Source organism: Durio zibethinus, chromosome 24 (genome assembly GCF_047325235.1).
Source record: "Durio zibethinus cultivar Kanyao isolate XHJ-2024 chromosome 24, ASM4732523v1, whole genome shotgun sequence".
Taxonomy (NCBI): domain Eukaryota; kingdom Viridiplantae; phylum Streptophyta; class Magnoliopsida; order Malvales; family Malvaceae; genus Durio; species Durio zibethinus.
The window spans coordinates 1,320,172-1,345,133 of record NC_143185.1 but is presented as its reverse complement, the minus strand read 5'-3'; the positions used below and the strand labels follow the sequence as shown (position 1 = coordinate 1,345,133).

The 24,962-nt window shown below is 31.6% G+C and overlaps 4 protein-coding genes and 1 long non-coding RNA gene across 6 annotated transcripts; 3 read left to right on the top strand and 2 right to left on the bottom strand.

Annotated features, from left to right (window-relative positions):
- Positions 1 to 16: 16 nt before the first annotated feature.
- Positions 17 to 2,975, bottom strand: LOC111316586 (alpha-soluble NSF attachment protein 2-like). Its single transcript, XM_022918575.2, has 9 exons — positions 2,619 to 2,975; positions 2,056 to 2,105; positions 1,889 to 1,961; positions 1,720 to 1,799; positions 1,330 to 1,481; positions 992 to 1,151; positions 863 to 910; positions 446 to 526; positions 17 to 335 (listed from the first exon to the last, which is right to left on the bottom strand). The coding sequence occupies exons 1-9, from the start codon at positions 2,761 to 2,763 to the stop codon at positions 255 to 257; spliced, it is 870 nt and encodes a 289-aa protein (XP_022774310.2). The 5' UTR covers positions 2,764 to 2,975; the 3' UTR covers positions 17 to 254.
- A 7,744-nt stretch (positions 2,976 to 10,719) lies between these two features.
- On the top strand, positions 10,720 to 12,492 carry LOC111317318 (transcription factor bHLH61-like). Of its 2 annotated transcripts, none has more exons than XM_022919778.2 (4): positions 10,720 to 10,997; positions 11,614 to 11,739; positions 11,947 to 12,117; positions 12,242 to 12,492. In XM_022919778.2, exons 1-4 carry the CDS (start codon positions 10,920 to 10,922, stop codon positions 12,338 to 12,340), a joined length of 474 nt encoding a protein of 157 aa, XP_022775513.2. In that variant the 5' UTR covers positions 10,720 to 10,919; the 3' UTR covers positions 12,341 to 12,492. The 2 variants fall into 2 exon arrangements, with proteins under 2 accessions (XP_022775513.2, XP_089609740.1); XM_089753614.1 differs by having other exon boundaries at positions 11,944 to 12,117.
- Positions 12,493 to 17,068: 4,576 nt separating this feature from the next.
- On the bottom strand, positions 17,069 to 18,918 carry LOC111315907 (myb-related protein 315-like). Its single transcript, XM_022917931.2, has 3 exons — positions 18,372 to 18,918; positions 18,156 to 18,285; positions 17,069 to 18,051 (listed from the first exon to the last, which is right to left on the bottom strand). Exons 1-3 carry the CDS (start codon positions 18,502 to 18,504, stop codon positions 17,511 to 17,513), a joined length of 804 nt encoding a protein of 267 aa, XP_022773666.2. The 5' UTR covers positions 18,505 to 18,918; the 3' UTR covers positions 17,069 to 17,510.
- A 1,878-nt stretch (positions 18,919 to 20,796) lies between these two features.
- LOC111316585 (glycosyltransferase family 92 protein RCOM_0530710-like) lies at positions 20,797 to 23,061 on the top strand. The gene is made up of 2 exons (XM_022918574.2): positions 20,797 to 21,278; positions 21,366 to 23,061. Exons 1-2 carry the CDS (start codon positions 21,155 to 21,157, stop codon positions 22,961 to 22,963), a joined length of 1,722 nt encoding a protein of 573 aa, XP_022774309.2. The 5' UTR covers positions 20,797 to 21,154; the 3' UTR covers positions 22,964 to 23,061.
- Positions 23,062 to 23,103: 42 nt separating this feature from the next.
- Positions 23,104 to 24,764, top strand: LOC149511793 (uncharacterized). The gene is made up of 2 exons (XR_016333382.1): positions 23,104 to 23,446; positions 24,193 to 24,764. It is a non-coding gene; the product is annotated as an uncharacterized LOC149511793 (long non-coding RNA).
- The last annotated feature ends 198 nt before the right edge of the window (positions 24,765 to 24,962 follow it).

The window sequence follows — 24,962 nt, the reverse complement described above, 5'->3', positions numbered from 1 at the left end:
TCACCTCCTTTCACAATGAATAAAATACTTGGAAGAATCCATAGAAGAAAAAAAAGCTGTAGTGTTCCAATTACAATGTCATTTTCACCCAATCACCAGCAGCACAGTTTCTCAAGTTTAAAGCCAAACAGGTAAAATCTCCTAAACCAATTGTTATAAGTGATTATAAGCGTATAACTGGACATAGAACCATAATACAAAGCAATCGCCATTAAAAAACCGGAAACACAAGGTGATTATGACATGAAGCTATTTTAGGTAAGATCATCTTCCTCCAGTTCTTTAGCTTTCAGCTTTTCCTTCACTCGAAGTAAAAGGGTAGTCTTCCAAGAATCCTGCAATGCATATTGTGGAAACAGCAAACACTTTAGAATTGTAATTTCAGTGGTAAAAAGACCACTCTACTAGCTCATCCAAGAGGCATTTGTAATGGAGATTGACATACCAATGGGGTCATGCTATCAAATTCCTTGAGAACATCTGTAAACTTCGTGACATCTTCCTCATCAATAGCAGAAGCAATGTCCTGTCACAGAGAGCATAAGCTCATTAAAATCTGTATTTCAAAGGGTAAGAACCAGATTCTAAAAATTACTACCATTTATAGTAAATGAATAATATAGTTAACAAGTTTTTTGAAGTTTTTTGATTCGGAGGTAAGGCAGTAACTCGTTATATCATCAGGCAATGCACATAAAGGATAAAAGAAAGGAAAAATAAGACAAATGGCAAAATAACAGCCACTGATCAAGCATCTTTAAGCAAAACCAAAAGAAATAAAAGGAACCCCATCAACTCCTTTAATGATAGAGATAAATTAAAAAAAATAAATGAAATAAACTGTTTTCTTATGATAACTTACAGCCAATAATCTATACTCTCGTGTTCCGGAAAAAGTTGGATCCAGGTCCTGAGGAAAGCAAATGCAGATATAAGTTTAATATAACCAAAAGTTAAAGTGTTACAAAGCAAAAGGAGCCAACAAGTCAACCTGATATCGCTCTAATGCATTGGTGATTGCAACAACATCACCTTTGCAGAGCTGACAAATGCCAGCATTAAGAAGATGCCCTTTAACTCCATACTTCAGCAAGTTATTGGTAAGTGAGTGTCGTGCTATCTCTTCATAAATCTCAATGGCTTTCTGGTATCTGGAGAAATATCATAAGCAGAGCTATCAAAATTTTTCTCAAATTTTACATGGGGGGCTGTGTACATGCAACCATGTTAGCAATGTAATACACCAATAATGATTACAAAGCATCCATAGTAGCAGACAACAAAAAAAACATTGCAAGAGCAACGTCTACAAGAAGTGAGCATGCTTACTGTTCTATCTGAGCAGCAAAGTGTGCAACTTTCTGCTTACACTGGTTGGCAGAAGTAGATACTTCTTCATTTTGGAAGAAATCTGCAGCCTTTTCATAATAATCAATAGCCTGCTCAATGTTTTGCTCAGACTCATATAATTCAGCAATTTCCTGCATATAACAGAGGCACCCATGTATATGAATAACTACAAAGTTATGGTTGTGGATGTTAAGGGAATTCGGTAACAGAACCATGAAAAAAATGAATGCCTAGAAGGTTTAACACTACTGTCAACATTGTTAATGAAAACTGAGGAAACAATAAGAATCCAATCAAACAAAAGAAAATGAAAAAAAAAAAAAATGCTCACTATAAAATTAAACTCACATATTAAAGAAGAAACAATACCTTAAAATACCTTGCAGCCATGCTAAGCCTTCCAATATCACAAAACATGTTCACTGCCTGCTGCAAGCAAGATACAGCCTCTGTATAGGAACACAATTTAGTCACGGGTAAAAGCATTAAAACGTTGTGAACGATTTTCATGAAGTGAAACTATGCACTCCACACTTACCCTTTGTATTTGTTTTCTTATAGCAATGAGCAGCATCAACATAAGCTTGAGCAGCTTCATGCTTGCTTTCTAACTACAGATAAAAAAATAATAATAATAATCAAATTAAATCTTACAAAACAGTTCATTACTAAGAACCCAGAATACTATTTCGCCGAAGTGCTTACTTTCAAATGACAATTTGCCAACTTTACATAGGTTGATCCAGCTTTGTCCCCTTGAAAAAAGAAAAATATCAAGAGAGTAAAAATTAACAGCTTTTTTTTTTAAAAAAAAAAAAAAAAAACCCAATTTCTCCACATTTCAAATATCTATTGAATTATAAAGTAATTAATCAGTAATCTGATCTTAAAGAACTAAATTGATTCTTGACCCAATCGGAATTAACCGGCTACAATGAAAATTAAGAAATAATGGAAAAAAGCCTTTGATCGCGATAAAAAATTCTAATTTTGATCGCCTCAATAGCAACATTAATCAAAAGATCTCGAATATTTCATTTCTTCGCAAGTTTTCTCTGTCCAACATTTTCCCGACAAACAAACAAAAAACTTTTGTTAAAAGTGATAGAATTATAAATATGATATTACGGTTTCTGAATCGCAAAATTAACCAGAAGACCTGGAAACTTCCATTTTATTTTAATCCAGCATTTTCTCCAGAAACAAACAGAAAATAATTAAAAAAGAAAAAAAAACAACATTAAAGAAAAAAGATTGCAAAGAAGTACAGGATTTGGCGAGCTTGAAGCAATTGGCAGCTTTATCAAAGAGATCGGAGGCGTCTTCATATTTCGAGCCAAACAAGCCCCAGCTGCTTAGCTTTTTCTCTGCTTTGTTCTCGAATTCTTCTCCTCTCACTAATTGATCTCCCATTTCCCCCCTTTTTCCTTGGGTTGATCAGAAATGAATTAAAAAAACAAAAAACCAAACAAAAGAGGGGTCTTACGATTTAAGGAAAAAAAAAAAAAGAGGGTATTTCTCAAGATTGCCCGATTTCTGTTTTTCCATTTTTTTAAAAAAAAAATCCTCAGCCTTTGAATTTTCTCAAGCGTTTTTTTTTTTTTTTTTTTAATTTTCAAGAAAATGAGTTTCTGTTCGGCCCCTTGTTTTTTTTTTAATGTTTGGGCTTAATATGGGCCTTCACTTAAGACAAATTGGGCTTAATCTCATCATTATTTTGGGCTTAGTAGTGAGCCATAAAATACTTTAAAATAATTGGGGCAAACTCCGTTGGCTAGCCCTACACCTTCGGCCCTCCCATCATCAAGGAACGATAGCATAAGCTAAAGGGTTCAATAGTCTAATAAAAGGCTGGCTTAATTGTGTTAAGGATCCCATTTTTTTTTTGCATAAAGTTTTAGGTTTAAGATAAATGGCTTCTTGGTTATTTCGAATTTATAATTTACAATAATTTTTTTAAAATTATTAAGTATGATAAAATTTATTTTAACTTGAAGATCGAGTAATTTATCGATTCACATATTTTTTGCACAAAAAAAAAAAAAATCAATACATGAATACATACATATAAAACTGAAATTACATTTCATCAACAAAATCTTCAATGTGTGACATAATTCTCTTATTAGGAGAAGAAAAAAAAATCTATATATATATATATGTATGTATGTATGTATGTATGTATGCACTAATAACAACTCTTGTATCCAATTAATTAGTAACTGACTTAGCTAATTTCTAAAATGGAAAAGGAAACTAGAAAAAAAAAAAAAAAAACCCAAGATATCATTCAAATTAATTGTTAAGAGTTAAAACTTGTTTTTGGAAGGAACAAGAATTAATTATTACTTTAGTCTATGCACTGATTGCAGTCTCACCATCTCTAAGATTTTTTTGTTTTGTTGAGAATTATTAATTGCCTTATGGCCTTAATGTGTACAACAAAAAAGTCCTCTTTTGGTTACCAATTTTGAAGGAAATTAAATCAAGTGTCCAAATGCTAAAAGCTCTTCAATCTCATCTTTATAAATGGTACTACCTCTCCGATTTTGTGGCTCGTAATAAGTTTGAAAATTCCTAACGAAACCATAGATTTTATGGTTAAAGAGGAAGTCAGACATAGGAAGCAATACGGGTGTAATCGAGTCGAATTGATACAGTGAGAAGTTCAAGTTCAAGCTCGACTCCCAACTAGCGACTCGAATTCGATCGAATTTTTATTTTCTTAGCTCGAACTTGATTTATGATCGAAATCGAATTACTCGAGCTCACTCGATTAATATATAAAAATAAACTTAATTCGTATACCGAATAAAAGTTTGATTATTTGTACTCGAGCTCGAGCTTGCGTTTGAAATTTTTTATTAATTAAAATAATAAAAATATATTTAAATATAAAAACTTGATTAGGCTTGCAAGTTATTCGAGTAGGGTATAAAAATACTCGAACTCGGCTCGATCGATAAGTCGAACTATTCGAGCTCAAGCTCGAGCTCGACTCGATAATAATTAAAACGAATTTGAGTTTTATTCAAATTGAACCCAAATAACTTGTAAGTACTAATATATCATTTATATTCTTATAAAAAATGGAGGTCAGATAATAAATTCAACTGAATAAAAGGGTCAAATAATAAGTTTTATGAAAAATACGTATGATATATATAATGACAGTGACGGATTTTAACATTTGATTTTGGAGGGACCAATTGGTATACTAAATTTTAATTTTTTTTCTTCATATGTAAACTACTATATATATTATCAATATAAATATATATATAAAAAATATACTAAAAATAATTTACAAAATTACAAATTTTATCAGTTCATAAATAAATGTACAAAGAAACATAATACATTAAATGGTCATTTTACTTAAAATTGTGAATGATTTTAAAAAAACACAAATAAACCAATTGCTAAATAATAAATTTTTTATCAAAACATGAAAAAAAAAAAAAAAACCATTCAAAGAGTAAAATTAAAAGTTTGAAATTAGAAGTTAATAATTTTTTAACCTTTTAAAAAGCTACTCAAATTTAATTTTTGTGTTGGAAAAAATTGCATTATAACTAAATAAAAAATATAAAATAAAATTAAAAAATATTATATGAAGAGAAGTTTCGGTTTATTAAAAAAAATTCAAATTTCAGGTATTTTTACAATACCCTTTTATTAGTTTTTTATAAATATACCATTCGGATTTCAAAGTATTATTAATTAATTTAACAAAATTAAATGGATATAATACATTCACATCATGAACAAAATTTATCAATTATTTAATTCTCTTAACAAATTTGATTGTTCTTAAAATTTTAAACAAAGTAAAAGTCCCTTTTGACTTACATAACCATCCATCTCTTCCTCGTATTATTAAAAATTTTTAAAATTTAAGCGGGCCAAAATCCCCTCTAGCTTTAATAAGCATCCGCCCTTAAATAACAACGTTAAAATTTTTTGGGGGCCATGGCCCATGCCTGTCCCCTAACGACGCTCCTGTATACGGCCGTGGCTATGCCATTCAATAATATGTGTTTGGCTGTTTCTTCCTATAACTATAGTACTGCTTTTTTCTTTTTTTTTTTGCTTCCTTCCATTTACACGTGAATCGAAGAAAGAAGGGACAAATGCCTGCCCCAGCAACTTCTGATTTGCTCCATATATTCTTCAGTAAAGGATTTGGTTTTTTATATATTGATCGTTTGTAATTGTAATGAAAACTGAAAGTATATCATGTTGGACACAAAGAACCTAAGTAACCATTCAAGATATGACTCTTCCCCGTGACCTAAATTCCACTCATTTTCTCACAATTCAATTCAATTCAATCCTGACTGTACTACAACATGTTGGTACACACAGTATCACTATAGTTTTGCAAATAAGTTAAGATATACTTGCGAAGCACTTGAGTTTGATTCGAAATTCAAATATTTTTAAAATTGAAGTGATTTACTAGTCAAAATATATGATATTGCATTGGCAATGGCATGATTTGCTTAGTTATCACTAATAATTTCATTGTTTGACTGTTTTTCACTATTTTAAGCAACTAAGAAAGATATAAGGCCATTGGATCACATCAATAGCATAATTTGTTAATACAATATTGAACTCTTAATTATAATGATTAAATTCAAATTGTGACAATAATTAAAAGTCAGTCCACAACATAGTGTGAGGATAAAATTTCATTATCTCACTATCTCTATAGTACTTCTTGAAAGGTGAAACACAAGTTTTATTTTTTAGCAATTTTGTTCTTACATCAAAAGCAAACATCAAACGTTGTCAGATATTAGCTAGGGATTTGAATTTTTTTTAATTTGACAAAATGTTTTGTAATGTTCAAAGAAAAATGGACAAAGAACACTAAAAATAGAGAAGAAAACAATATGCCATTGCTTGGCAAAAGATTTTTATTTTTTTCTAAAGGAAAAGACAAATTATTAAAGCTGTCAAGAGTGCAAGGCTAATTTGTCTGCATGGATAGCTCTCTCGTCACCATAACAGCGAAGCAATTTGTAGGCATTAGACATTAGAAATTTTCTAGGAGTGAAGAGTCATGAAAGCGACCCTTTTATTTTAGAGAAATAAAAAAGTAATTAGAAGTAAGAATTTTGCTTCTTGAAAACTACTTTTTTTTTAACCCGGTTTAATTCCAAAACATGTGGCTTTTTCTTTGTTTCTTTTAATTTTAATGCGACAATTCAATTTCATATCAAAATGTTTTAAAATTTTTTTATGATATATAAGTAAAAATTTAAATCTAAATTTATAAAATATTTTTTTATGAAACGAAATCATGAAATATTTAAATTAAAACGGATAATATTTTATAAGTTAAATGTGAATCTTCATAATTTATATGCTCATATTTATCCAACAAAACTTTGATCTTGTCTTTGTTTTCTATGTTATCTTTCTAGATTCTTTTTTCGTACATGAATTTTTTTTTCTCTCTCTACATGCATACGCAACAAAAGCACTTATCACTTAACTTTACAGATTTATAAATTTTGTTTCCATTGTCACATTTGCATGTGAATGTACTTTCCCGAAGTGAAACTCACGTGAGTTTTGCTATACCAAGTCACAAGAATCCTATATTACTACTCTGCAAAAGGATAATTTATACAATGAGAAAAAAAAAAAAAAGAAAAGAATTTGCCAAAAAAATAATCATAATAATATAAGTTCCTCTCTGGCCAAGTTTAACCTAAGATTAAGACGAATTCAAGTAATTAATAAGTAATTAACCTGCATATCCGATTCGTTTCCAAAGACAAGTGATTCGGATTAAATTGGGTTTTTGAAACAAGTAATTCTTGAATATTGAAGCTTTTTACTTAGGAGATGTGTCTTGGGCTTAGCTTTCTCAAAAATGGAGGGAATGTCACGGGAAACATTTCTGAATTCAGTATTACGATTACTTGGCTTATATAAAATAGAATCCTTTTTTGGAAATTTCTTTTGTTTTTCACTTTGTTTTTATTTTGTCACATGATATGAATTCAGATGAGCAAATAATTCTCAATCACTTTTTATATATACATACATATATATATATATATGTGCTTTAATTAGGGTTTAGCATGTCATTATCAGGTTTACAATAACAGCATGTAATTTTCTTCACGTACTCTGTTTTATGAATCTTGTGAACAGAAACAATCAAATCCAAAAAAGAATCTTCTCAATCTCCAACCTTTTTGCAACTAACAAATCTCCCTCCCTCATCAGTCATATGACTAGTCCAACCATGTTCAAAATCAAGGGCTTCACCTTTTCAAGAATATGCATTGATTCCAAAGTGAGTAGAGAGAAACAAAAGCTTTGGTCAAATAATACTTTTCGAACTTTTGTTTAAGGTCATGCACTCGTATATCAATTTGATACATTCAAAATTTTATTTTCAAAATGTTCGTCTCACGGAAATTGAATCTTAATTCCTTATATGATCATTCATTAGATAAGTACAATTTCCTTGACATTGATTTAAATTATTTTTTAATACAAAAAAATTTTAGTCGGCCGATCAAAACCTTACAAGTAATTTATAGCTAGGGTTTATTATTAGTAGTTCAAGCATCAAAGAATTATTACACATTTGCAAATGAACTATGTCGTTAAAACCCTAATCTTGTTAGAGGTGGGGATGAGTACATTAATTTGATTGACATGAGCTAGCTAGATAGGAAAGGGATCAACTGTATATAAGAAGAAATTGATAAGCTTCCAGGAGTGTGAAGACACAATTCCTTCTGTTTTTTATTTGTATTTTTTCTCACTTTTTCTTTTGTTTCATACCAATTATAAGCAATTCTGTCACACTCATTCAACAAAAAAGTGTTGAAGGGATATGAGTATTGTCAAATAATCAAGCATTATTCATTCCATTCAACCCACATTAATTTCTAACTGTGGTGGATATATATTTTTCATCAGAAATATATAATGCAAAAAAAAAAAAAAAAACCCTTAACCATTTGGTAGGAAGGAAAGTATGAGGAAAGGAAGGAAAATATTTTAATTTAACAGTTAAGTTATAAAATAGCAATACATGTTGTCTTATAGCTCAATCATTATATTAAAAATTTTTGTTTTTGTTTTTCTCTTTCTTTCCTTCTTACCAAACAGAATGTAAATGAGAAAATAAAATAGAAAATAGAAGAAAAGAAAAAAAAATTTAAACCGCACAATTCTGTGTTTGAAAAGAAATCAAATCTATATAAAAACATTCGAGTATTTGATTCAATGATAAGTGTAACTATGCATGTATTTTGCACTTAAGGAGCACATTTGAGTTTCTCTCCTCCAAAATTTTTTTAAAAAAATCTACAACTGTGATTGAAGAGAAAAAAATGGGGATCAAGTATAAAAAGTTAAAAAAACAAAAAAGAAATAGTAAAATCTGAAACCTGATGTAGGAGAGGTTGAAGAGCAACATTTCATGGAAGGCAAGAGACAAAGGTTGGCACAGGTATATGTATGGAGAGTATTGTTTTGTTGTAATGATTAAAGGGCACACATGTGAATAGGTGGGTACATGATTTGGCTGTGTTGAATGGAGACAATGCTGGAATTACAAGGAGCCAATTGATCCAAACTAGATATAGCTTGCATATGAAGAAGATAAAAAAACAAAACTCTCTCATGTTTATGTGATAGAATGATACATAACATCTCGTGACAAGTTCATTGGACAATGGCCAGCGATTGATCAGAAATTCTTGCTTCGAGTTCTTCTCTTCCCGATGCATAGATTCATATGATCCATAGATATGTAGGGTTTTATCATTTATAGAAGGCTAGCTTAGATTTTCTATATCCTCCCAGGCATAGAGAGATCATATGCCAAAGTGAAAGGGGTGTTCTTTAACATCCTTGCCAAAAATTGTTGTCTAATTTGTTTATATGCTATTGGGCCTACCGGAGATATTAATGTTAAAGAGTCAAAATGGGGTTTATAATGAGGAGTTCTTTTGGATATATCATATAAGTGCTTAGCTTCTCAATCCTTCTAACTTTGGAATATCACATTTCATACATGATTTTCAGTATAAACCATTGACAAAATTAAGAGAACTTTTTGCATGCTAGTATATTTTATAATATGCAAGTAACATTGAACATCAGTCAATAGCTATCATGGAAATAACGTATATCAAACTAAGTCAAAGATTTTGCCATTAATGGTTTTTCACCAACTTACTATGAATTACATGAGCAAGTTAATGATCTTGGATTCAATTTCCAAGAATTGTGTGCATGATCAATTAGTTGCCAAATTTCTCATATTGATGAGAAGTTGGGAAAATATACAGTGATTAATTAGGAGAAATAAGGGTAGAGAAAGGCACGTGTGGAGAGAGAGGGAGAGAAGACAAAAAGGTGACGGCTAGCTGGTGATGACAGAGAGGAGAAGGAGAGGGGGAGGAGTCTAAAAAGGCCCCCGTGAGGAGTGTTTTTGGAGGCATTCCAATAACACAAACTAAACATCCATCCTTTTGTTGCTTCTTCACTTCTTTCGATGCCCATTTTTCACTCCTCTCCATCACGAGCTCATGATTCCCTCATTCCCCTCCTTATTTGTTACCTTATGCCATCCCCATTTTTATTTTCTCCAAATACCCTTTTAAAATTTTTTTTTCTTTTCTTATAATTGAGTTTGAGAACTAAAATTACATGATCGTATCATTTATGAATATTCACATTTAATTTGTGAGGTATTATTTGGATATAAAATTAAAATGTCATAAATTCTTTCATTAAAACTTGATATCTTTGTCAAGTTTAACACAAAATACACATAAAATCAAAATCTAATCAAATGTTGAGATTCTAAATATGGTTGCCTTTCATAGTATAGTACTTAACTCTTATCCAACTGATAACTTAATTCTGATACTATTTATGAAAATTTATATTTAACCTGCGAGATATTATTCTCTTTAATAAGAAAGTCTTACAATTTTATCCTATAAAAGATGTATTATAAATTTTGAATTTAAACCTCTACTTATGTATAATAATATATTTTTAAAATATTTTAATATGAGATTGAAATGTCACACATACACAATTATAAAAAAAACTATGAGGCCAGTATTATTTTGCCATTGAAATGAAAAAAGAAGATATTAAATTAAATTTGTATGGTGCATATTAATGAGCACATACACATGATTGTTCATCAATGATCATCTATTTCATGCTTGAAATTGATCAGCTAAATTCTTGGTGGTAGGATTGTATATAACATAAAATGCAATAATATATATTCATTGAAAAAAAATATTAACAATTACGAGGGGCAATCTGGTAAATTGAGATGCAATCTATATTATATTGTGGTGGGAAGAAAATGACGCAGTCATGTGGGAAGCAAACAGGAGGATCCTATAGATTTGAGAGCTCGTCCCCCTCTCTTTTAAACAGCCTTTCAGAGCATTGCAGAGAGTTGAAAACCAAGTGAAATAGAGGAGGAGAGGGGACAATAAAAAGAGAGAAAAGCTCAAAGATACAAAGAGAAAATTTGCATAACCATACACGAAAAGAATATGGTTTCTAGGGAGCACAAGAGAGCAGCACTGCATGAGAAGCTGCAACTTCTTCGTTCCATTACTAACTCTCATGCTGTAAATTTCCTATCTATCTACGTTTTTTCTGAGCCCCTAATTGCTTTCATTGGCTTTCTTTCTTTTATATTATTCAACAAATTCAGTCTTTGTTCATCTTTTCTTCAGTACTATAGCTATACTGTTGGTTTTAATAATTCTTTGTGTCACTGTTTCTTTTTTTTTCTTTCTTTCTGGGGTCTACCTCTTGCCAATTATTCATTTGTTGCTGCCTTATCATAATCTATATTCACTGTTTCCAGCTTCCTGTCAAAGATATTCAATGCTCAAGTTAATTTCTCGAATCAAAGGAATAGGAAAGGAGAAAGATTTTAGCCTTTGAAGTTTCGGAATTTTAATGGTTACTTTTAGATAGATGGATAGATAGATAGATAGATATATTTGGTATCTGATGGAAACTATACGTATTTAAGCTACAAGGGTTTCCTCCTATAGACTCTCATTGAATAAATAAATAAATAAATATATATATATATATATATATATAACCTTCTTATTAAATCTATGTTGCTCGTGTGTCTCTGAGGAAATTAATGGAAATGAATTAAAAGAGAAAAGGAAAATAAAGCAAGAGCAACTTTGTGCTAACCCCAGTTTAATTGTAAACTTATGGCAGCTGAACAAAACATCAATCATAGTAGATGCATCAAAGTATATTGAAGAGCTAAAACAGAAAGTAGAAAGACTGAATCAAGATATATCAGCTGCACAAACTTCAAATGATCAAAATCCATTGCCTATGGTAATTTATTCCAACCTCTGATATTTACATTTATTAATTCTTTTTTATATTTTGTACTTGTTAACTTGTTCAATTTCCTCATTAAATCATGCATTTTTGTATTGTTCTTCCTTTGTTGTTTCAAGTTCAAAACTGTACGTTTCTCTCTTTCAACATGGTAAAAACCTAGTACATGAGCACTAATTTTCCCTATGTATTTTATAGCAGGTTACAGTAGAAACCCTAGAGAAGGGTTTTCTGATCAATGTATTTTCAGAAAAGAGCTGCCCTGGTCTACTTGTTTCTATATTGGAAGCCTTTGAGGAATTGGGTCTTAATGTTCTTGAAGCTAGGGTTTCTTGCACTGACAGTTTTCGATTACAAGCAGTTGGAGGAGACGTAATATATCTTCTCTTATATCTTTCATATGATTCATTATTCTTGAGTTATCTAATTATAATTTTGTTAATGGAAAAATATGGTTTGCATCATAATTACAATGAAATGTTTTGTTTTTTTGCAGAATGAAGAACAAAGTGAATCTATTGATGCACAAGTGGTGAAACAAGCAGTGTTGCAAGCTATTAAGAATTGGGGTGAAAGTACTGATCAACAGGACTAAATGGATTTTTGTTGTTATCCATTAACTTTCTTTCGTGCATTTTCTTTCTTGTTGTAGGTTATTGGCAATGTTGTTTGATCAATTACTAATCCCAAATTTAATGCTGCAATGTTGAGTGAAGGTTTTCGAAAGTTAATGATATATATATATATATATATATATCTTTAAGAGTATTTTTTTTGTAAGAAAATATCCTAGAGTAGAAAAGTTATTTCACCTCTCATAAGATAAAATATATTGTAAATAACAGTCTAAAGAACAGTAGATCATGCTCAATCGAGAAGAATCATCCTACCAATTGAGCCAACCTTTTATTGATTATCTTTAAGAGTATCATTAAAAAACAAATGACTATAAGTTTACGGAAAGTTTTGCAAGAATAAAATGCAAAAGAATAAAAAATGATTGAATATTTGCAATTAATACATTTCTAGGAAAGAAACATCTGCTTGATTTTCCAAGAAAATTGAATTGCATATTTCTCAGTTTATGCTTTAATTCCCTCTAGATAATTAACTAAGTTTTTTTCTATTTCCTTTTCACACATTTTAAATAAATTTATAGGAATCTTATATATACCTCCAAAGAAAACCTACAGAAATGGAATAAAACTTAACCTAAAATTACTTTTCTTAATGGAGATTAAAAGGAATGTTTCCTGCAAAGTTTCACCACCATGCCATGCAAATGCACCACCCCTCATTCAGTGTTATATACATATATATATATATAATATTTAGTAATAATATTTTAATTTTACCACCATAACTCATTTGAATCAAAATAATTTTTTTAATTTAATAATTTTGATCTAATTATAAAGATAAAAAATATAAAAATTACGCTAGTGTAAGTGAATTCATTCGCATATATATATATATATGTATATATGTATGTATATGTACATTGGTGTTTGAATTGATCAGTTGGACATCCTCACTAACAAAAGAAATAGATTTTATATATTGATGACAAACAAAGTGATTATACCTTATGAAATGTTTAAGCATGGGCAAGACAAAGCAAGATATTTAACCTGACATCAATTCTTTTTAGTTTCTTTTATTCTTAGTTGCAATATATAATACTCAGGATTTCCTCACATGATGCATGTAGTTGCCATGCATGTTTTTGTGCAACTTGCACGGCTGCTTCTTGGCATTTATAATAACTTGAGTTTTCACAGTTGTATATGAATTTTCTACAATATTAATTAGATATTAATGTTCAACCACAAAATTAAAGATGAAGAAATTTGATGGTCCTTAACATTTTACCATATATATATGTATGACAAATTATCACATACATTAATAATATAGATTTTAGACTCTACAAATAGAATCAACAAGGTGACACATATCCCATAGATTATAACACAAAAAATTTTAAAAATGAAACACATGATAATCTTTTAATCTTATTTGTGAAATTAAAAAAATTCACTATCAGTATATTAAAATCGAACCGTATATATTATATATTACTATAATGTCTGAAAATCATAATAAGAATGGAAATGTATATGAGGAAAATCCTTGAAGAATGTATGTAAGCAACAAACATTGTAATATGGTCTAGCAATGACTATACATGCAAAGACAATTCCAGGAATCATGGAAGGAAAGATGAACTCTTTTAAGTTGTAATCTAATGGTCTAGGCAGGACGAGCTAAACATAAATATATACTACTTAATGATATAAATGTGTAATAAATTAATGTTAATGTTTTCAATTAATATATATAATTATGTTTAATAATTGGAGGTGATGGATTTTGTTGTCGGAAGTGAATCTCAAAACAATACAAGTTATAGAGTTATTGTAGCTCTCATGATTCAACAGGGGACCAGGGCCAACTAGTGCAATTGTAGTAATTTTATTTGCTTTTTGAGTGTAAGATTCTGCATATTCTTCTTGGTAATTTCCTTTTTTTTTTTTTTTTTGGTTTTTCATCAATGTTTGTGACATCCCAAACTCTGTTCATCACCTCAGTTACACCAAAAGATTGCTCAAGAACAATTTTGGGCCAGATAATTTCCTACACCTGGCTGGGACAAGGCCCTATTAAGCTTGTTCAAGAACAATGTTGGGGCATTTGGATATTGTTCAACTTTTGACGTTTGTTTTATTATAAATAAATAAATAAAGAGATAATTCCATAATTATAATTTCTTGCGTGCCGGCCAAGGTAATCGTGACTAAAATATTTTAAAATTTGCATATGAAGTCTAAATTGAAAAAAAAAAAGAAATATTGGAAATGATATTTATTCATTTCTACAAGTTATGATAAAGAAAACAATCTTAAAATAATATTAATATAATTAAAGAATTACACCACTTGGCCTATTGTTCAATTCTTGTGGGCGATTCCTATCAAAAAGGATTTGTGGGAGATTAAGAGCCTAAGTAACAATTATATGAATAATAAATAATAATTTTTTTAAACAAAACAATGATCCGTCCACTTAACAGGATGATAAGATTAAATTTTTTGTTAAAAAATTTCAAAATTAAAATTTTGATTCATCATATAGCCAACTCGAACAAAATATGAAATTACTTTAATTGTTAATAGGGATTAACATTAGGCATAATAATTTAAAATACGATACGAAAATAATATAAATAAAAAATATAAAAATAATATTACTTAAAATTTTTAAAAAATCATAAATAAATTTAATAAAATTAAAAAATTATATGTTATGTTTTCGTATAGATATAAATTATGATACATAATTTTTATGTAAAATATTATACAAATAAATATTTTTAACGATATGATAATATAAATTACCAAATTTAATTAAAATTTAAAATTTAAATATAAAATATCCAAATTCAAACATTTACTATTCTTTATTGATAAATTATTTGTAAGTTAAACAAATCTCAAAAAATCTATCAATTTTTTTATAAATTTACGATTTATCTTGATTTTCAAATTAAGATAACCTCCTTTACTTTTTAATTTTTTCAAAAAAAAATGTAATCATATTACCAAAAAACAAAATTAAAGCAAGGAACCCATCCTTAATTTTTTTATTAACAAATCAATGATGACAGCAGTGACGATTAATTAGATTCGTACGTTGATGATGGGCCTACATTGGTTAATGCCAAATGGATGTCTGATCTTTTGGGATTTAAGTTGATCATGTAAGTTGTCTGGGAGCTTCTTAACTTTCTAAGCCTGTCATATTTGACTAGAAAAATAATTGTAAAACATGTTTTTCAAAAGGATAAATCATCTCTTATCATTGGAAGTTAAGGTATCTTTGGTGGGTTGGTAACGTGTACACTGCTTTTCCAGTGAAAGGGGGTTATTGAGACAATAAATTTAAGAGTAAGTCCAATGACATGGTTTAGTTCAATTTTTGGTTTTGTTTCTTGAAGCTTAAAAGAAATCATCAAATGAATTCAGTATTTAATTCAATTGATTCATATAATTATCAAAAATTAACATTTAAAAAATTTAAAATTTAAATTTTAGCATCTAAACTTAAATCCAGAAACTCATGTATTTGTGTCATATAAATTATTCAAAATTTTGTATTCGTGATATGTTTTATACGAAAAATTACATGTCATAATTCGTATTAATAAAAAAATATAAAATTTTTTTTTTTTATAAAATTTATATATAATTATTATTAAAATTTTAAATCGTGTTCATGTTATAACACTATATCTTATTTATCTTCAGACCGGTCAACTTTGTTCAAAAAATCATCAAATGTCAATAACTTACTAAAGCAGAAACCAACTTGCAGAGAGTTTGAGTTCTTAAATTTATACTTCAGCAGATTTCTATATCTTATGAAAATAATACTAATCAGCTTGGTTAAGCAAGGATCAAGTGTTGTTCCAGGAATCTTGTTTCCGATAGGTTTACTGGTCTAAAATCATCCCTTTGTTCATTTAGTCAAATATGTCATTGTAATTAGTTTTGGAGTCAATTCATGCCCTATTAATCAACAGTTAACTGTATGTTTATGAACTTTTGTATTTTTATGTCTTTTTCTTTCCCTTTTTTTATTCTTTTTCTGCTGCCGAGGTTGGTTTTCCTGACTGTCAATTTATCAGATTGATCATTTTCAAGAAGTTACTGAGGACTATCAGAAATGCTACGACCAATCATACGTAATAGATTCATCTACGTACGTATTTGGTAATCATACGAATTAATGCATGATACAATATTGTACTGGTTTATCATTGTCTGCAACTCAAATTTTGTAAGAAATAGAAAAGAAGCTGAAGTTGAAATTACTTAACCTACAAGTTACAAGCCAAGTTCTGATGAATATGTAAAATTGGTGTAATAAATCTCTATATTTCTGAACAACTATATGGTATAGAAAGGTTGGTTACTGCAACAGAAGGTGTTCAACAATTTAGAGTATGTTTATGCGTTGGGGCATTGTCTCTCTTCAATCAGACCATTGATCGGCTTAAAAGCCAGTACATTCACAATTCCCGAAATGCATACTTACCAGGGTTTGATTATTGAGTTCCATGTTGAGATTCCTTTCCCTGGAATGACATACAGATGCTTGCATCAGTTTAAGTGCTTAGCATGACCTAATTAATCAGGCTATCTCTATCCCCAACAATTGAAATAAACTAAAGAAATAAGCTAAGCTGTTTCCTCAAGTGCATTACAGATGCAGGCCACAAAAGTTAAATGATAAAGAAATGAGAGTGCTCATGCATTATATTGCAGAAAGCTTTCTTTTTTCTTCATTTTCCTCTTTTTGCCCGTAATGTCAAGTTAAATAAAAGACCATATGTTGTTTTAAAGGCAACAAATGAAGTAAACCTTGGACACTTTCATAATGATGTGTGACAGTACAGAGAAATTTACAATTACACTTATCAAGGGCAAGGCAGTGGATCATGCTTTAATGGCTCTCTGGTCAATTGCTACAAAGTATAAACAAGACATACAATGATCAATCCCCAGATAATTTAATTTTAAAAAGATACCTTTTTAATAAGTACAATTTCAAAGTAAAAAGGTAAAAGAGTTGAAGTGGAGAGGAAGTTGCAGTTTTGATATAGCAGATATCATCAATCTGAAACACCTTTTCTGAACTTTTTTATTGCCAAAATGATAGGATTCTAAAGAAACCTGGGCATGGAAGAAGTTATGTTCAATGACCTATTTCCCAAGGAAAAAAGAATTTTCTTCCAGATGAATAAAGCTATCCCATGAGAGAAATGAATCCACACTATCAACCCATTGCTTTAGAGACTTTTCTTGAATAGAGGCGGTTTCACCCATTGAAGGATTGTTGGATTCTTCCATTGAGAATGAAGATGTGTAAGAGGAAGTATTTGTATCTTGCTTCAACCATGAGTCTAAATCAAAGCTTCCACACAACATTTGATAGCTGTTCAATAGATCATTTGTTTCATCCAAAGTTACTTGAATTTCTTCTAGTTTCTCATCTCTTCTTGGGGAAACTGTCATGCCATGATCATCCTCTGACTTTGACACTAAGCTTGCTTCTTGTTTATTAGACGAATTAGAGTCAGAAATCATCTTATTTTTACCGTCAGTTTTCTCTGCCTTCTCAATAGGTTTGTGTGTCACAGGGTCTAGACCAAGGAGCTTTAACTTCTTCTTGATTCGAGTATTCCAATGATTCTTGATTTCATTATCTGTACGACCAGGAAAATGTGAAGCAATCTTGGACCACCTAGAAATTTTTATCTTGTGTTAGAAGTATTAATTAACTAGCAATATAAACTGATCATTCTAGTCACTACCCTAGTATTGCAATTGGAAGACAGTTATGTTTACCTGTTTCCGAGACGCGAATGAAGTTGAATAATCTGATCCTCTTCTGATTCTGTAAAATCCCCTCTCTTAAGGTCTGGTCTTAGATAATTTATCCATCTTAATCTGCAACTTTTTCCACATCTTAACAGACCTGCATCACCATATGAAATGCCAACATTTTTAAGCCATACCATCTTAACATAGTCACAAGTTCATGTGCCTGGTGAGAACAATTACCTGCAAGCTTGGGAACCGTTCGCCAGCAATGAATACCATTGTTCAGTATGAAGTTCATCAGCTTATGATCTTCCTCAATTGTCCATGGACCGCACTTTAATCCAACCTTATCACAACAAGGTTGTCTTCCCATTTTGGAAACTTAGACAAGCAAAAGCCAGTGACCTCTTTAAAGTTCAAGAATTGAAATCCAAAGGGTGCTTAAAAGGAACTTGCAGTCCAACATAAAGATGCTAAAGCCAGCTCATCCAGACATTAAAAAACAAAGGCAAGATGTTGTACAAGAAGAGAGATTCATGCTTGAATGGAAAAAGCAATTTAAAATTGGTTGTTCACAAATGTCACTCCTGCAGCTAAAGTCTTTCTCATTGGTTTTGATTTATATAAAAACCAAAGAAAATTTAAAACATTTGATAGGATTCCTTGGCCCCAAAAGAAGCTGGCCAGTTTTGTCGTTAGAGGTAAACTTTCTCCTTTGTAAGTGCCCCGAAATTCCTACCATGGATCCACTTGAGTTTTGTACCTTGACAAACGAATCAATGTATGCAAAAATGATTAACTTAGCAGTCAATGTTTATACACTTGAGAATTGAAAACAACAGAACTGAAAAAAAAAAAAAAAAACTCACTGGTGTCTCATTTTTATTTGTTTTTAATAAAAACATCACTTCAATGGTTCTTCTGTAGCAATCATATACAGCTTTTCTTTGTTCTTTTTTTGACTTGAAACAACTTTCCAATCTGACGTTTTACACAAGAAACTTGAAAGCTATAAAAAAAAATGGGCATATATTCGAAGAAATCAAGGACTTGACATCAATGAGCTAATTATTTCCTGTAATAAATCAGGTTTCTCCGGTTCAGCTCTTTGATCTTGCCATCAATGATTCCCTATATATAAAAGTTTAAACATGCAGCTGAAAATAATTCAGGAATGAAAGTAGAAAAGGAGCAGACAGGGTCACAATATTCATTAAAACTTCCACAATTTTCTCCATTGAAGATGGTTAGCCTCGTAATACAGTCATATCTTGTGGTTCATGCATATACAAAGTGATGAATATTCCCTATAATGCACAATAATTAGGATCAATGCTGGCCTTGTTGGAATTCGAGAAACAAAAAGCTAGAATTTCCTAACAAGATTGCTCTGGATGACAAAGCTTCACCTTTTAATACTAGTTAGCAAACATTTTGCAGCTATAATTTTATCAGGTTTATCCAGTTCATTCCAATGTAAATAGGCTCCAGACTATTCCAATAATTATTATGTTTTTATAATAAGATCATGGGTATCCCAAGTTTTGCGAGACCTAATTCTTTCCAAGGCAATTTTAAATATATAATATTATTCTTCATCTATTTGATGCATTTAAAATTTTATTTTCAAAATATTTCTCAAAAAAATCGAATCTTGATCGACAAAAACTAAAATCTCCTCTTACTAATTGAACTAATCCTCTTGGATCTTAATCTACAATTTTTAGCAAAGGCCACATTTAATTATAGATCTTTACTTCAACTATTAAATTAACTTGAACAGAACATTGACATGTTCCACATTATACTACATATATATATATATATTATTTTCATGACTGAAAATTTTGAAAGTATTGGAGGAGGAGTCCTAATCTATGACATAATCTATGGTGGAACAAGTCAAGAACAAAGATGATTAGCTGGTGATATAATTGCCAATGCACTTAAAACAACATCAAGCATCCTGCAAGAAAAATCCTACCAAAATGACAACTGCTTAAAATATACTACTCTCAAGTTGTCAATGACACCTAACCATGAAATGAGAACAAGAAAGAAATTACTTTAGAAAAGCAAAGATGCCTATGAAATTTTCTTTTCCTTGCTCAGCTGATGAAAATATTGAAATATCATGTCATACATCATATTGGAGCCCATATATATATATATATATATATATATATTATGAAGAAAGATTTGTTGTTTGTGGAATGAATTTGAGAGGACAATATGGGGTTATAAAATTACCAAGTTTACAACAAATTAGTCAGTAAAAACTCTATTATTATTCTTTCATAGAAGTGTTTATAGGTCGGATTGAATCTAAGTTTGAATATAAATTTTTCAAATTTTATTTTAAAATTAAAATATAAAAATAAAAATTTAAATATATATATACTCACATAATTATAATATTTTAATTTTATATTTTAATTTTATATTTTATTTTAACTAAATTGATTGAGTTTAAACTTTAATTTTTTAAAAAATTCGATTTAATTTTTAAATAAATTTAAAAAATTATGATCAAATTTATTTAATAAATTTTAATTTTTTATTAAAATTTTCTCAAAACTTAGACAATCTTCTGAACGAATAAATCATCCTTTAACAGGCGTGTTCCTTCGTATCAAAAGCGCACGTTAAAATTAGTAATTAAAATACCCTTTTTACCATAAGATGATGAAGTGGCAGAACCTGATTGGAACTCAGCCGGTAAAAAAAAAAGAACAGTGAAACACAGAAGATCATCACCGAAAAAACGGAAGAACAAATAACGACCGAATATAAACCGACACGAACGGTCGAAACAGCCAAGGTAATTTTGATTTCAGCCTCTCTTTCTTCCCCAAATTTTCTCTCTCCTTCTGTCTTTTCCTCTGCGTTTTATTTCCTTTCAGTTTTCAAGCACTTCTAAGAAAATCCAAACAAACAGAAAGAAAATTTTTGGATTTAAAGACTCAGATGAATGAGAAGATCTTCGGTTGTTTTTCATTGGTCTGGAAGAGAGCGCAACATCGATGAGGGATCGTAGGAGGCACGACGTCGTTTCCTGGAGCATGTTCTTCTGGTTCACTACCGTCGTCTTTTCTTTCGTTCTCTTCACTGGCTTCTCCTTCTCCACCTTTCACCTTCTTTTTGGAGGTAATTTAATAATTTTTTTTCGCTTTTTGTTAGCTTTTAATTTCGTATTTTTATTGTTAATCCTGTTTAAATAATTGTTTTAAACAGAAACGTTCCATCCTGTGTTGGCCCTCACGCGCCGAATTTCAACGGTAAACGCCGCCGTCTCCAACGAAACTCGGGTACCTCCGTTTATCTCAATTCGTGAAACCGTTTTGCTCCCTGATCAAGTGATACTTTTCCTAAAATACCCTCCATCGGCTCGTTTATTTACCAAAGACGAACTCGTTTGCATTTATCTCTCGGCTCATGATAACCCAACCAAGCCTCGGTTTAAGCAGCCGCCAGCTCGTGTTGATGCCGAGAAGCTCGGTGAGCAGATCGTACGATGTCCCAGTTGTCCACGTGGGATGATTGTAACCGTTGGTTCAAAATCAAATGGGGTCTTACCACCTGGGCCCACTCATCAGTGGGACTCACTGGCTTACGAGGCTTTGATTGATAATGATAATACTACAGTTGTTTTTGTCAGGGGGCTTAATCTACGGCCAGAAAGAGTTTCCAATGCATCCAGATATGAGTGTGTGTACGGCTGGGATTTTACGAGGTTGGAACTATTGTTAAGATCAGAGGTTTTATCAATTGCTCAAGAGATCGTACGGTGCAAAACTCCTTTAAGTGTTTTGAACAATCAACGAAAAGTCAATAGTTCTGTTAAGGCTTCGGTTAGGATAAAGGGCAATGGAATATTACCTTCCGTAGCCCGACTGGGGCACTTAGCGGATTCGGGTCATGACCCGGGACCCACCCGAAAACCACATGAAATTTGCATTTGCACCATGGCACGTAATCAAGCAAGGTTTTTGAAGGAATGGGTCATGTACCATGCCCAAATTGGGATACAACGTTGGTACATTTATGATAACAATAGTGAGGATGACACAGATAGTGTTATCGAGTTATTAATGGATGCTAATTACAATATTTCTCGGCACATTTGGCCTTGGATTAAGACCCAAGAAGGAGGATTTGCACATTGTGCCTTGAGAGCTAGGGATTCTTGTGATTGGGTTGGATTTATTGATGTAGATGAGTTTTTTCACTTGCCAACAGGGTTAATGTTACATGATGTGATTAGAAATTTAAGCTCAATCACAACTAGTTTCGATACTGAATCTGGGAACATCCCTATTGGTGAAATGCGAGTCTCATGTCATAGTTTTGGACCATCGGGGCTCAAACATGTGCCACAGCGAGGTGTGATGGTTGGGTACACATGTCGGATGGCGGCACCAGAGAGGCACAAGAGTATAGTTCGACCAGAGGCATTGAATTCTACATTAATCAATGTGGTACATCATTTCCATTTGAGGGATGGTTTTAGATTCGTGGATGTAGATAAAACAATGATGGTTGTGAATCACTACAAGTACCAAGTTTGGGAAGTGTTCAAGGAGAAGTTCTATAGGAGAGTGGCTACATATGTGGCTGATTGGCAAGATGAGCAAAATGTAGGGTCCAAAGATCGAGCCCCTGGGCTGGGGACAAGAGCTGTCGAACCTGTGGACTGGTCAAGCCGTTTCTGTGAGGTCACGGACACTGGGCTAAGAGACAGGGTTCTGCAAAACTTTGCCAACCCAGGAACTTCCTTTCTGCCATGGCAGAATGCAAATGATCTGCAAGCGACAGGGCCTAGTTTAGAGTAGAAAGAGCAAGAGAAGGCATAGAGTACTGTAATGACTTGTTTTTTCCTTTATTTTCTTTATATGATTTGAATTTATGAATTTATCATTCTTTTTTTGGATGGACTTTTTCTATGACAAAATCCATTAAGGCTCGGAATTATAGCCGTTGCAATAGCCGACGGCTCAAACGAAATTCAAAAAATTTGGCCGTTAGGAATGAAAGCGTTTTTCTTTTCCTTACGAATAAACCGGGAAAGAAAGAAAATCCAAGAAAATGGCAAAAGAAGTACCAAAACAAACCTCACAAGATTAAATTGAAAATAGCCAAAATATCTATTCATTGTTTAGTCCCAGATTTAAATCCGTGGCTGCGATGGCTGGTTGGGACGAGGAAGCTCTGATCATTGCTCATCTCGTCGTCGGAGACACCCCTGATCGACAATCTAAACAAAAGAAATGCTCTGATTTGATATTCAAGATTCCACCATCCACCACTTTAAGAAGGTAACTAATAATCGCAAAATTGGAAGACCCTTTATTTGTTTTCTTTTTATTTGCTTTTTGATTTATTTCTTCATGGTTTTGTTTTTAAGGAAACGTAGGGCTTAGAGAAGGAGTCCTGTTATGTTATGTTATGAGCTGCATTAATCATATTCTTTGCTGCCTGTTAGTGCTTTGGCCAGCTAATATCATCACATTATTTACTCCATCTACTGGCTTTATTTTAGCTCCCAACTCAGCTGTTGATTTAAGAACTCTCGGCTCATCTTCTTCCTTCCTCAACTTCATTTCTATTTTTATCAGCTCAGCTTCTAACTCCTGGTTGCAGCCCTTATCTTTCACTGTCTTGATAATGCTCGCTCTTGTCAGGTCCCTGTCAATCTGCAATTGCATCACCAAGGCCTTCAACTGCATATCATCACTATTACTAGCATAAGAATTCATCACAATGGATGACTTAGAGAAGTCAGAAGAGCTTTCTTATGCTGTATGAATCTTCAGATTTTGACTATGTGATTAACATATTCAGCTTTGATTGATTAAAGACAACCAAGTACCACTCCTTTTGGACACAAGTACAAAAGCCAATTTCATATTTAATTCAACAAAACCAAAATCTGTAGTAGCCTCTTAATTGATTGCCACTTTGGTGAAACCCTTTTCTCTTTGATTGTAGTTTCTGTTCCAGGCCCCAGCTATAAATTAACTGATTGATTAACGTCATTTTATGAACTTTTGCACTTGTATAGTTCCTGTTTCAATATGAGGCAATGGAAGATCTTGCAATGTGGACACGGTTACAGCTTTTGTTTCCCAAAGAAGTTGAAGCAAGGAAGTCTTCTGGATCCTTAAATAGCCGGGAAGTTGAGTGTCAAAGACCAGAGAGTGGAAGTCCTAGTACCAGAAGGACTCGAAGTATTAGACCTCGGATTGTCTACCTACCAGAGATGCAAGTGTGACTGTGTGAGGAGAAGACGGGTGATGAGCCGAGATGAGGATGCAGCATTGGCTTTAAGGCTGCAGGGAGAGGATCTTTCACGTTTAAGCACGGATGCAAGCATGAGAACACCAAGCCAAGATGAGGATGCTGTATTAGCTTTAAGGTTGCAAAGAGATGAATTCATGAAGTCTTTTAGCAAACGAGAACCCCTCTTTTAGCTAGAGCAAATTTGCGAGCAATGGCATCTAAAGCCATTAACATTCATACAAGAGGCCAGTCTGTATCAAAATTGACTTTCCTGATCTTTAAGATTTCATCATATGGCACCACCCAGGTATTCTTTGCTGACAATAATTGTCTTCCTTAAACAACGTGTGTTTAAAGCTATACTAACTCTTTTTTTGTATATTGAAAGCAAGGTTTAAAGCACAGGTCTGATCTCCAAATTCTTTGTATTATGTTCCAATTGAATGAGGTTGTATTCAACTACCTTAGTCTACAGTTGATTATATCAAACATCACCATGTTTGCTTGTTTGACACTGCCACACCAGGCTTCATTTTCTCTCTGGAGGCTCAT

What these genes read in the sequence shown, in the direction of transcription:
- LOC111316585 (XM_022918574.2), top strand. Translation starts at nt 21,155, where the DNA reads ATGAGGGATCGTAGGAGGCACGACGTCGTTTCCTGGAGCATGTTCTTC. An exon ending in CTTTCACCTTCTTTTTGGAG is followed by an intron (nt 21,279 to 21,365) that starts GTAATTTAATAA and finishes TGTTTTAAACAG; the next exon opens with AAACGTTCCATCCTGTGTTG.
- LOC111317318 (XM_089753614.1), top strand. Translation starts at nt 10,920, where the DNA reads ATGGTTTCTAGGGAGCACAAGAGAGCAGCACTGCATGAGAAGCTGCAA. An exon ending in CCATTACTAACTCTCATGCT is followed by an intron (nt 10,998 to 11,613) that starts GTAAATTTCCTA and finishes AACTTATGGCAG; the next exon opens with CTGAACAAAACATCAATCAT. An exon ending in TACAAGCAGTTGGAGGAGAC is followed by an intron (nt 12,118 to 12,241) that starts GTAATATATCTT and finishes GTTTTTTTGCAG; the next exon opens with AATGAAGAACAAAGTGAATC.
- LOC111316586 (XM_022918575.2), bottom strand. Translation starts at nt 2,763, where the DNA reads ATGGGAGATCAATTAGTGAGAGGAGAAGAATTCGAGAACAAAGCAGAG. An exon ending in GAGAGTATAGATTATTGGCT is followed by an intron (nt 527 to 862) that starts GTAAGTTATCAT and finishes TCTCTGTGACAG; the next exon opens with GACATTGCTTCTGCTATTGA. An exon ending in TTGATAGCATGACCCCATTG is followed by an intron (nt 336 to 445) that starts GTATGTCAATCT and finishes TATGCATTGCAG; the next exon opens with GATTCTTGGAAGACTACCCT.
- LOC111315907 (XM_022917931.2), bottom strand. Translation starts at nt 18,504, where the DNA reads ATGGGAAGACAACCTTGTTGTGATAAGGTTGGATTAAAGTGCGGTCCA. An exon ending in AACGGTTCCCAAGCTTGCAG is followed by an intron (nt 18,286 to 18,371) that starts GTAATTGTTCTC and finishes ATGGTGATGCAG; the next exon opens with GTCTGTTAAGATGTGGAAAA. An exon ending in CATTCGCGTCTCGGAAACAG is followed by an intron (nt 18,052 to 18,155) that starts GTAAACATAACT and finishes AAAAATTTCTAG; the next exon opens with GTGGTCCAAGATTGCTTCAC.